The 12,589-nt window shown below is 41.2% G+C and overlaps 1 protein-coding gene across 14 annotated transcripts in view; it reads left to right on the forward strand.

Annotated features, from left to right (window-relative positions):
* nhsl1b (NHS-like 1b) overlaps nt 1-12,589 on the forward strand; it is a 112,159-nt gene that overhangs the window by 87,354 nt on the left and 12,216 nt on the right. For all 14 annotated transcript variants that reach the window (XM_067573324.1, XM_067573330.1, XM_067573331.1 and 11 more), the window contains 3 exons: nt 3,790-3,942; nt 7,581-7,708; nt 10,352-10,556. In XM_067573324.1, coding sequence (XP_067429425.1) covers nt 3,790-3,942; nt 7,581-7,708; nt 10,352-10,556 — 486 coding nt within the window. The remainder of the gene's footprint in view (nt 1-3,789; nt 3,943-7,580; nt 7,709-10,351; nt 10,557-12,589) is intronic.

The following is a 12,589-nucleotide window of genomic DNA, read 5'->3' on the forward strand; positions in this document are numbered from 1 at the left end:
TGGCCCAACAGCATTTGTAAAGGTGGCAGCTGGACGCATTTAAAATCACAGCCAGTTTATTACAAATAGTTTGCATCTGTCCTTGCTTCTTGGGACAATTTTGAAGTTTTCTTATGTTTATTAAGGTCTAATTTGATTTTGATATAAAAGGAAATCATTCCAGGTCTTCATGCCATATATGTAGATTATCTTTAGGAGGATTAGTTAATGCTCCAAGGCTATTATTTTATTAAAGCCTGTTTATTAAGCACGTGAGGATGTGTAACAAAGACCTGGTTGATGCAGGCCAAGCTGCTTGTGCCAACTCTAATCTCAGGTGTATTTATAGCTTGTGTGTTTGTGTGTGTATGTGTGTTGAAGTCAAGGCTGAGGTGATTTGTTTAATCATTAGCTCAGCATTTTTGTACTTCTCACTTCTTATCCTGCTATCCTGCACATGTATGCACTTTGCTCCTTAGTTGAGCAACTTGGCCCCCCACTGCAGTCCAGTACTTATTATTTTGGGTCCATGTCATCATGAGACTACAGATGTTGATGAAATCAAGGGTGCACAAACTTGTACTTATTGAAAGAGGAAGAGTTGTTAATTAATTTTGGTCAAAGTTTAAAAAATGTCCCCAAAGGATTAGTGCATCCTTCACATTTCACTATTTGAATTGTGTTGTTTTTTTCCAGATTTTACAGTTAAGAGGACTTGTAAAGAGGCTCTTAAAAAAAGAAAAAAACTGAGACAAGGACCATCATTTTGCCTAGTATGTTGACACTTTATGTTATGTTTCAAAAGCTGATCTGAACCATGGCAGTGCTGACCCTTGTGAAACACAGAAAGTTGTATCATGCGTGAAAATCAATACACGATTGGCTAGTGGGTGATCTGGGACCCAGTTCAGGGTTAACATAGATATCGTCAGCACAATCAATTTTATTGACCAAAACAGTGAATCCCTCATGTGTATGTATATGAAACAGAGTGTGTGTGTGTGTGTATATGTGTGCAGATGTATTTTCCAGGGATTACTGTACAAATTTTTAGCACTGATGCACCTTGTGGATTGTTTGTGTCCTTCAGAGTTTTCAGTAGCCTGTTTGCGCTCAGTCTGTGTTTGTTAATGGGCGTAGAGAGAGCTGGGATGTCAATGGACAGAGGGATTAGTGGACTTCTGAAAGACTTTCGCGCCATAGTCCGGTGTGGACTCTTGTGTGTGTTGAGGGGCTAGAGGGTATTGTGGCACTGAAAGGCCTGATGTGGAGACTGATGCAGAGGGACAATACAGGCTTTGTGTCCACAGTCCCCATGTCCTTGGTGGGCCTATAGCCCGACTGAGGCCTATTCAAACCCCGTGGTCAGAGAGGAGGGTGGGGGATGGCTACCTGTGCTGAGTGTGTGGGGGAGAAGTTTAAAAAATTGGGTATGTATAACCCCTATTTAGCCTGGCGAGCTGATTTAATAATGTGCTCTGATTCACACACAGCTGGGGTGTCAGTGCCTTGCTCATAGGTGTGTTGTGACAGTTATTGTGCAGGAGGCGTCAGGCCCGGATTTAAACCTGGTCTAACCTTCACAATTACCTCTACAAGTGAACTGCGTGTTGATTTTGTGGTAGCTGTGCAGTTTTGTGCATCTGTCTCGTGCAACTTTCCAATTCTGACCTGTGGTCAGGCAAGTTTTGCCTCGTGATGTATGTGATTGATTATTCTGACCAGTGGAGGCACGCTGCAAGACAGCATGTGTAACAATACAGTTATACATCACATTTACATATACACACACTGTTTTCAACCATCACACCTATCTGACAGTAGGCGTTTACTATAACCCCCTGAGCTATGTTGTGTGGCCGTCTTTTTGTCACATTAGTATCAAATGACATTTAGTGACTAACAGATGGGTTTGGTTATAAGAGATTGAGTCAATAAGATAGCAAGCAATCAGTCATCAAAAATACACTGAATTATTTCCTGGTGCCTTTATTTCTCCAGCTTGTAAAAGCCATATGGGTGCAGCCTTTTCAGTTGGATCCAGGCCTGTTGTCTTTGTGTATAGGTTTGAAAGTAGCAGTAAAGGTAGATGGGGAGAGAGTAGATATTTGTGAATGAAAAAGACACAACTCAGAAGAGTTTGTAACAAAGTGAAACATGAATAAACACAATGACCCCTCTCCTCTGCTGGAGACACAGTCAACAGCCGCCCATTCCTCAACAAGCTGTGGAGACAGACGTTAAGGTACCGTTAGTCATCAGCAGCAGGGTCATAGAAGCAACACAACCGAGTTTTATGGACTGTCCCATTTTTGCTGATTAAACTAGTAATATAAACATAACTATACTTATTAGGTTGCAGACCTCTCTTATGATCACATATGGTCCAAGACCTCTTTTGAAATGGTCAGTGTTGAGATCTATCAGTTACTTATACGTACTTCAAAGCAGCTACACATTGTCTCACACTTTCTCTGATGACCAATTTGCAGTCGTTGGCCCCCGCCCTGACCCACTGCCTCGGAGGCCTTCTCTCCTCCCCCGACACAAACACACACACACACACACACTCACTACGCATCCTACTATGGCTCATTTGCACCTGTGAAAAAACTCACAAACAAAAACACTCTGCACACACTCCCATCCCCTTTCCTGACCCATCCCCTTCCTCCTGGTTCATCCAGACTTCTCCCTCTGTCCCAGTCAGATGGACAAGATGTTTTGGTCAGGACAGGGACACACAGACTAAAGGTCTTTACTAACATTTGGCTGTTTAAATGGAGATAGCACTACATCCACGATCGCCAACTTTGGCTTGGATACGCTCCCTTGGTAAGCCTAACTTTTGAGTAGTGTGTGTGTGTGTGTGTTTATTACATTGATATTTTCACCTCAGCAGTTTTGCTTACATTTGTATACAGAGTGAGAAAGTAAGCAATGAAAATAGGCCTCAGTTCCTGGTTCATCAGCATTACAAGTCACCAGTGGTGAGGGATGCAAAGATCAGCATCATGAAGCCCTGTTAATATTTCATTGTTGATATCTGAGTGAGAAAAGTGCTCTTAGAAATAAAAAAATACATGAAGAATTTGGTAAAAATTGTTGTTTACTTTCTGTTCATCTTAACCAGCTGTGTAAGTTGTGTTCAATTTTGTGTTAACTGACCTTGCTTGGAGTTGAGATCAAAAAGTCGGCTTGCTTGTTTACAGTTTTGTTGCTTTGTTTCCTTGGAGTGAAATTCCCTGGATTTTATAAGGATAAAGTAGATTACTTCAGGAGGTTTTAGTGGCCTGTTTAAATTGTCTGTGCTTGGTATCAGCTGGTCAGTGTTTCCCTCCAAACTCTTCCCTCCCCCTTTGAGGTGTGTGGCTTACTGTGATGCCTCACATAAGTGTCATGTTGAAGGTGCGGAGGCTGACACCTCGATGCAAAGCACCTAATTCTCCTGCCCCTTCCTCTTTTTCTCCAAACACAAACAAACCTCACCAACAGCCGGTACAACTTGTTGAGGGAATATTCTAATCCGTGATGACTTACTGTTTTCCAAAGGTTTGATCCTAGAATGAGTGAACTGGTGCAACTGAAGCACTAAGCGTATTCCAAGTTAATAAACCTGAGTTCTGTGATATTTGAGTCTGACTACAAATTACATATTTATTTTTACATTTTTAGTAAGATATGAAATTCACTTTCTTGCCAAGAGTAGCATCTACTTGTTTCACAATCCCACTGTGAAGATAAATGATATAGACGGGACAAAAAGTCTTAAAAATGTCTTTAATGTTCATGATCTGTGTGTCTCTGCAGCGGTGTCTAACCTGGATGAGGAGAGCAAGTGGACGGTTCACTACACAGCTCCGTGGCACCAACAGGAGAACGTCTTCTTACCAGGCAGCAGGCCGCCCTGCGTAGAAGACCTGCACCGCCAGGCCAAAGTCAACCTGAAGACCGCCCTGCGAGGTAAGAATCATTACAAAAGGGACCACCTCTCTGACAAAATTAGGTTTAGAGGAGTCATTTGACAGTTGCTGGGAGAAGTGTTTACTGTCAAATATTTGATGAATATTAACACCTCATGAGGGGAAACTCAACGTCACACGCAGCCTTTTGACTGTGACCAAATATAGTTTGTAAAATAACCTTAAAGTAACAGTTGGTTATACAGTATCCTGTAGGAATTTTGATTTTAATTTGGCTGTTGATGGTTTAACACCTTGCTGTAACACCAGCTGGAGAAAATGCAACTAGGAGGGCAAATATGCAATTTGGTGATTGTTGTCTATGCTCGGGAGTCCAGAGCAATATTGTCTTGATACACACAGTGTATATGTGGTAATGAGTAAAGTGTTGCATTACATGATGATCACAGAAATGGTCAAAACAGGAAAGGAAAATTAGTTTATTTACCTCATATAGTATCAGCCAGATCAACCAAAATATACACACTGACTCTTACCACACTCACTAGTGGGAATGTTGTTATGTCATCCTATTTGTTATGGCATCAAGGTGAAGACCCCTGCATGCCGTGTTTGTCCACAGTGTTGTAAACGTGTCCAAACCTGTAATTTGTGTTCAGGCCAAAGTTTAGCCAACAACACAACCGTGTGAGACCCTTTTCTTTTTGTTTGTCCAGTACGATCAGACAAGAAGGGACACTGCCTTCTTGTCAAACAAACACAGGGAGTCAAGTCACAACATAGTGGCAACTTTAAAAAAAATACTCAAACATTCCCAGAACAGGAAGTAGGAACAGCAGTAAATGCCAGCACTAGCTTCGCTTAGAGTTCCTGGGAGGGTTGTGTTTTCCACCCATTTCTCGGAAAAAGGCTTGAGAGGCACGTGTGAGGGAATGAATATCAGTGTGTTGTAGGTGTGTGTGTGTGTGTATGTGTATGTACATGCATACATTGGTGGATGTGTCACAGTGTGAGCCTGTTGTTTACATATTAAGGTGGCCTTGTGTGCCAGCAGATAAAAACGAGACTGAGATAAAGAGAGAGAGAGATAAATGGGGAGGAGGTGGTTGTAACTGGATGCTTACGGTGTGTGAGTCACCTGTTCACACATACACACACTGTAGTTCTTTTCTTTGCCATTGTTTGACCCCTGTGCTGTTGTATATTACTTCCTGCAATATTGATGTTGCTGGGTACGCAAACACCACCTGGGAGGTGGGATTAAAGCAGCTCCCCCCCTCATCCTGTCACCGCCCAGCCCCAGGGGTCCTAACTGAAAGCCAACAGGTGTCCAATGAGAGCACCTGTGCTGTCCATTTGATTCTTGGTGTGTGTTTTAGCTCTTAAATTCCTTGTCCACTCCCAGGAAGTTGAGAGTGAAGTTTACCCAAGTTACAGTTTAGACATGTAAGAATAGATTTAGGATTTTTCTTTTCAGTAATGAAACTGTCTTTGTAGCAATTAAACTACTAATTCTATATTTACAAGGCATTTGTTACATTTTATAATTTAGAGATTATATGATGAGGTTAAACCATGTGCAGTCCCTGTTCTCATGTACATGTAACCAGTCACACTATCTGGTGACACCAGCATGAGCATGGCAAGGTACACGAGTTTTGTCTCTGCTCTGCAAAGCAGAATAATCAATAACCAATCAGATGAAAATGTGCATCCTCTCTGTTTTCTCTGAAACACTCACATGGTATTCGAGGCTTTTGCAGGCGGCTCGCGAGTTACAGCAAACGTGCCAACGTGCTCGAAATACATTGGACAAGTTGCGTCATATGATTATTGTCAATAACATCCTAGAATTGTGCATTAGTTCAATTACTGATATCACTCATTGATAACTAGGGTCAGCAACAGAGACAGAGTGAAGGTCACAGGGTCACTGCTATGTTGTGGACCAAAATGGATCTAAATGAAGTTTAAAAATACTTTTTTTATGGTTCATTACAGTTAACTCAGGCTCCAAATAGGTGTAGTTTTTTAACATATTACACACTTCAGTGACAATCTTTTGTGGTCATCTGTGACACTAAATAGGCACAGAACTGCCAGAGTCAATCAGTATTACACATATAATTTACATGCCACTGTAAAATATACACATATGCAAACACCCTGCTCATATCATTATATTATTTCTTTCCACAACGTCCTTTATTCTCTCTGCTTGTCTCTCGTGTCACTTTCCGCTCCCCTCCCATCAGTTCTGCCTAGCAACAAGCAGCTCATCAGAGCTTATTTATTTTATCAACCGTCCCCAATCACGCAACACCAATCATCTTAACAGCTCTGCTCCCCGTAATCATCCTCATTATCATCATGCTTCCCGAATCTCTTCTTCCACACCGCTGCCACATCAGCTCATTGTTACAGTAGCTACCTTTTACCAGCCCCTTTAGGACCCATTAACTGACAGTATTATTCATACGCGACGTGTCTCTCCATAGAGATGGATGGTAATTAGCTGTGGAGATAGATGACACAAAAAAGGGATCAAAAGCAGCATATTTGAGGTGCGCAGCTTGTAGTGATGTGCATGTGTGTAGTACACATCTATAATACACCATGAATAAATGCCAAAGAACAAGAACATGCATGCTTGTCAGTTGATATGCTACTGATGTAGGTCAGAGGGACATGTTAATATTTTTTCATGTTGAAGTTATCTGCTTTATTTGGATATAAATACATTTACCCTCACACTGTTTATTAGATTTCTTTATCTACAAGGTTATGGAATCAGCGAAAGCACACAAAACTCTACTGTGTGTTTTTGTCGAGGCTGTAAAAATAGTACTACTTGAATGTAATCAGCTATTTAAACACTAGACAGAATTCATCAGTAGATATTTACAGAGAAAGAGAAGGAGGGATGATGTGCTAAATGCCCCCTGAGAGAAGGGGGTGGGAGGGGGGGAGAGGGACAGTTCTGCCATCTGTGTGTGACAGACTGAAACTGATACCCCCTCCTCCGGTTACATGCACACACAACACACATTTATGAAGTTAGCTCTTATCTCACATTGATATACACACACCGACACACATATATCACAACGGCGTCACAGCAGGTGGTGACGCAAGGAGGTGTGAGCAGCACTTGGCAGCATCCAACAGGGACTCACGTGACTGACACACACACACACACAGACACACACACACATACACAACCAATGGTGTGTTCTACTGTACACAGATAAGTGTTACACAGCTATGTCGGTGTGTGTGTCTCCTTTCTTTACTGTACTGTTATTGAATTATCTGTGCACAAATTAGCTTGTGTGTGCAGTGTGCATAATACGTTTCTTGAGATGAGTATTGTATTGAGTGTCAAATGTGTTAAAATAGTCACACATAATATATGTGTTTTACGCCTGAAAAACAGTGAATAGTTCAGTGAAAGCAATGAACTCTTGATCATGTCTTTTTTCTCCAAACTGTGTGCTAATTTTGTATCATACTCTACAAAAGCTGTGCTCTCAGACTCGATTTTCTCCTGATAAATTCTTCTCAAATTGAGATTTGTTATCATAATGAGTATCTGTTTTCGTTTGAGACAAAGATCATAGCTATCAAATGTCATTTTTGTCAGTAACATATTTCTCTCTCCCTCTGTCTGTCCTCCAGAATGTGACAAGTTGAGGAAAGATGGTTTTCGGAGCTCCCAGTACTACTCTCAGGGTCCCACTTTTTCTGACCCACTACAGTCCACCAGCAGCCTGCAGGATGAGGAGGATGATGAGAATGATAAGAAGGTAAACATATATGCACAGCATGTATACACACACCCATACATATGAACACTGCTTTCACACACACACAACTACATTTTGAGATATAAAAAGTGTAGTGTGTGTGTTCACAGGACTGGTTTGCAGTCTTGTGCTGATTCAGCAGCATGGCAACTCAGTGCCAGTGATTTTAAGTGTCAGTCTGCCCTCCAGTGGTTGGAAATGGAAATGCATGTTTTATCCATTGTCAGTCTTTAATTTTGCACATTAATTATCTATCAGCTCCTGATTTATTTTCTCATTTATATTTACAATAAGACAATTAACAGTTTTAGACCAAAAGATTTTGGAAAGTACCTAAAATATGTCTATTCATCGGTCTGGTTCAGTTTTTGTTTGTTTGTTTTTTTAATTCAAATAGATTTGTCCAGTGAGTTCTTCCACTCTTATTGGGATTGTGCTAGATTCTGTTGTATTTGATTGGGATTAATGGCACATGGATAACCAATGCTAAGCTAACCATTGCATTTTGCTGCAACTGTCAGAATGCATTGTGAAAAAGTCAAGCTGAATTGATTGCTCAACTCTTTTTTTTAATTTGTACTCTGCCTGGTCTGTCATTATTTTTCAGACAGAGGTAGGGAATAAACATATACTGACTTATGTTGTTTTTCTTCTACACTTGTTGGAGCTGCTGTTTGTCTAATGTCACAGAACTGTAATTTCATAGGAGGGTGATACATGGAGAGAGAGAGAGGACAGAAAAATAACAAGAGACAGAAACTATTATTTATTGCTCTTTTGTCTGGCAGACAATTAGTTTGAAGTGTAAATTGTTTGACAGCCAGATATGCATCCTCTCCTTTCCTCTGCGCTGCAGTTTTTGTTTCTCAGTGACACAAACAGCCACACATGATATGAGGGGTCCTGTAAGGGTCAGAGGTTCTTCCACATAGTTCTTCCTAATTATCAGGTTCTCTTTTGTCCCACAGAGCCCCTCGATTCCAGCCGTGCTCGTTTCATTCCTGCCTCCACCCTTGACCTTCATAACATGTTGTTTCGCTTTCTAAACTGTCTACTCCCATCTCTCTTTTTTTTTGTCTTTCTACTTTCTGCACGCTATCCCCCTCTTTTTTTTTTAACCCAGGCCAATCCCCTTCCTCTCTGCCTTCCGTCCCCCTTCCTCCGTTCCGCTGTTTGCTCCCTTTCCCCATCACTTCCTGTTGTCCTGAGTTCAGTGAGCCTAACTTTGCCTGACAGCAGTTTCAAAAGGAGAAACAGGGCTCCTGGTTTAGCCACAATGATGCAGAGTAACAAGCCATGCTTGCTACCAAATTATCTATTGCTGAGGTTTTTTTCCGTCCATCCTCCCGTCTTCTCCTTGTTTTGGTGCCCCCTCCTCCCCATTTATCCATCCATCCGTGCTTTGTCTGTATAAGAGCAACAATAGCCATCTTTTCCAGTCATTCTGATGTTTGGGAATGTCTAGATAAACACTGACGGACATAGGGAATACTATTGTAACATTTTGGGGATTCTGGAAAACTGTGCTGCACTTCTTTCCACCTCTGCCCAACAAAATTGTTTTGAAGATAACAGGTTTTTTTCCGTGGCAGAAAAACTGAAGGTGTTCCACGCGTGATCGATCAGGCAAAGATTGAATGATGCAGTGAAAGCGACAAGTACTGATTTTTCTCCTGGAATTGATCTATAATCAGAAAAAAATGGATTATTTGTGTTCACTGTCCTCTGGACTCAGGTGTGTAGTCACATTCATTTAAGAATATAAGCTCATACGGACGTGACATTGACTTAAATATTCAGCAAATTGGACATGAAAATATTTTTAGTTATGTTTGAGTCAGTATTTTGAGGTTTGCTGTTCACTAACAGGCTCAATTTCAAGCCTGAATGTTGTAGTAAAATGTCTAAAATGTCTGTTGCCTCTCTGCAGTAAAGCCTACACTATGATTCAGAACTATTTGTGTGTGAATACAGTTTAATGCTCAAGTGATTCTCTCTCTTTCTTCACACTGTTGCTCTCTTGCTTTTATCCTGCCATCTCCAACCGGTGTTAGTTTAAGCTGATAGGTTTTTGTGTGTGAGAGAGTGACTGTGTGTGTGTGTGTGTGTGTGTGTTTCCATTTGGGCATGATTGATCGCAAAATACGTTTACAGCACTGCAAGCTTCTAAAGGTCACAGTAGTGTAATAAAGTGTGTTTGTATGTGCCAATATATCCTGGACAGTTATAGTTTTGGAAAATTAAGTTCTATTGTGTTTTATTGTTCTATTCCCACTCACATTTTCTTCTATCATCTTTACAATTCAGCCTGATATTTTTCTTAATCCATCTTTCTGTGTTGTAATTCAGTGACTAAATCTTTATTCTCTATTACCTTTCATTACCTGACATCTCTGTCACTGTATTTTCTCTTTTTCTCTCCCCTCTGCATTCATTTCTCTTCCTCCTCCTCCTCCCATCTCATCTCACTCACCTTTCTTTGTCATTCTTTCATTCTACTGTCCCTGTCCCCTCTTCCCTTTTTCCTCTCTTCTCCTCCTGTCCTCTACTCTTTCCATTCCCTTTTCTCTCTCTTTTCTCCAAAGTCCCTCCCCACTTCATGTTTTACAGCTCGTTAATCCCTTCTCCCTCTCTCTCATGCAGTCTACAGCTTCGTCAGTGGAGGATGACAAATCTCAGCTGTCCATGAGGCCCCAGACCCCGCAGGGAGGCGGCGAGGAAAGGGAGGTGTTAGAGGTTGACGGAAAGGTGGTATGGACCAAATCCGCACCCCTCCCCACCCCGGAGGAGAAGATGAGGCAGACGGCGAAAGCCGTGCCCACAGACATAGTTGCCATCAACGTCACAGGTATGACCTCTTGGCAGCAGCATTCATCCAATCATTTTGTCCATCTCTCAACCACTAGAGAACCAATCTCCATTAGTGTCAGTAGTGGAAAACAAATATCCGGCTCCTGTAGTTCCATTTCGCGTAGTGACCTACAAAGATCACACTACTCTTGAGTTGGATCTGGCCTCTTACATCCACGGTGTCTATTCTCTAACATTAACTTCTCACCATCAATCACACATTTTGTTTTGTTTGTCTAAAAGGAATTTTCTGACGTTATAATAATGGAATAATGTCTTACTGAGAGTTAGATGAGTAGATCAATATCAATTTCATGTCTGTGAGTTTTTAAAAGAAAGATAACTCCATGACATGTTTTAGCTCAGCAAAAAAAGACTGGAGGAGACATCTAAACTCCACAAAAAGTAGAAAAATATGCATTCCAATAATTTCAAAACTATTATATTGATCATCTCTAACTCTCAGTAACATAGCAAATATAAGGGAGCCAAACAAGCCAAATGTCAGACTGTTCCTTAAATCAACCCTCTGTGGGTGAGTGGATATAGACTAATCAATTACTGTATCCAGTCATCCACAGAGATAAAAACTGTACGCGTCAGTCATGGACGTCTGCCTCTCCTGCTGTACCTCTGTGTTTTCTACCCTCTTCCATCATGCTTCTTGGAAATTGACCTTCACCTTCCTTTATGTGTGTGTGAGCGAGCGTTTGTGTGTGTGAAAATGGTTTGACATCTTATCCAGGGATCAAGGCTTTTTCACTGACTTTATGTCAGATCACAGGGCGTTTGACAGATGAACACTCGTCACAGTAAAACGTGTCGAGGCAATTCCCTTGTTAGAGTGCCACATTCTTCAGTGCTACCCGCCACCCATGAATCATACACATAGATATAACATCTCATTCTGATAGTTCTGGTGTTAAATTTATATGTTAGGTTGTTCTATGTTCTATGAGGGGATATTGTGTATTATTTGGGTTATTTGACTCAAAAACTCTCAGTTCAGTGTCAACATCTGAATTTAACTGCTGTCAAGGGAAATATTACTGCAATCCCACGTCTTTTAGACACTAATGAGTGGTTAATGCGTTCCCACGTCACACAAATCACTGTTGACTTCATCTGCTGTCACTTTAGATTACTGAGAAAGAGAGAGTGAAACACACACACACACATACAGATCAGGGACTTTTCTGTCACTTTGAGGGGGGGGGGTTGTGATAGACACTATGTGCACTCATATCAATTTCTATTTCCCTAACGCCTGCAGGCTGTCACCAGCAAGCTAGATAGCAGAAAGAGCAGTTCCTAGTGAGATACTGCAATTCCTTCAGGGAAGCTGGACAGAGAGTGAGAAGGATATTGAGAAGAATGAAAGATGTATGCGTGTGTGTGTGTGTGTGTGTGTGTGTGTGTGTGTGTGTGTGCATGCTTCACCTCATATCTGTCCTGTGCATGTGTGTTTTTGTGATTAGAGCATGTACCCAACATCTCACATATCTTACATGTATGTTTACAGTTTTTCACACTGCGTATTGGAAATTAACACAAACCGTCAGCCACAAATTTAAGGATTTGCCAGCCTTTGTTGGGACACAAGTCAAGTCCTCGCAGCAGATTCTCTATTCTTAAGTTTAAGCTTTTAAGAGTGTAAATGGCTGGTGAATTTTGTGTATTTTAAGCATCTTGGCTGATTAAAGGATCAGATCAACCAAATGACAGAAAAGATTTTCTCATGTACATCTGGTGGGATCTAGCAAGGCAAAAAACATAAGAGATGTATCTCAAAACCTTGGCAATGAAACCAAAACTAGCTGCATTATTGATTGATACCACCAGAGAGTATATGGTGGTTTTTTTTTTGTAATTTGGTTGAACTGTCCCTATACTTTTCCTGCTCTGTTAACGCTGCATGTTCAGCTTGAGAGAAAAAAAAAACAACTCTCTGCATGTTGTTGAGTTTGTTCCTTCCACTAACTGACTACTGTTTGCCTGTGTGTCCGCCTACCTTGCTCTCGCCCTCCCGGC

Source organism: Thunnus thynnus, chromosome 18 (assembly GCF_963924715.1).
Source record: "Thunnus thynnus chromosome 18, fThuThy2.1, whole genome shotgun sequence".
Taxonomy (NCBI): Eukaryota; Metazoa; Chordata; class Actinopteri; order Scombriformes; family Scombridae; genus Thunnus; species Thunnus thynnus.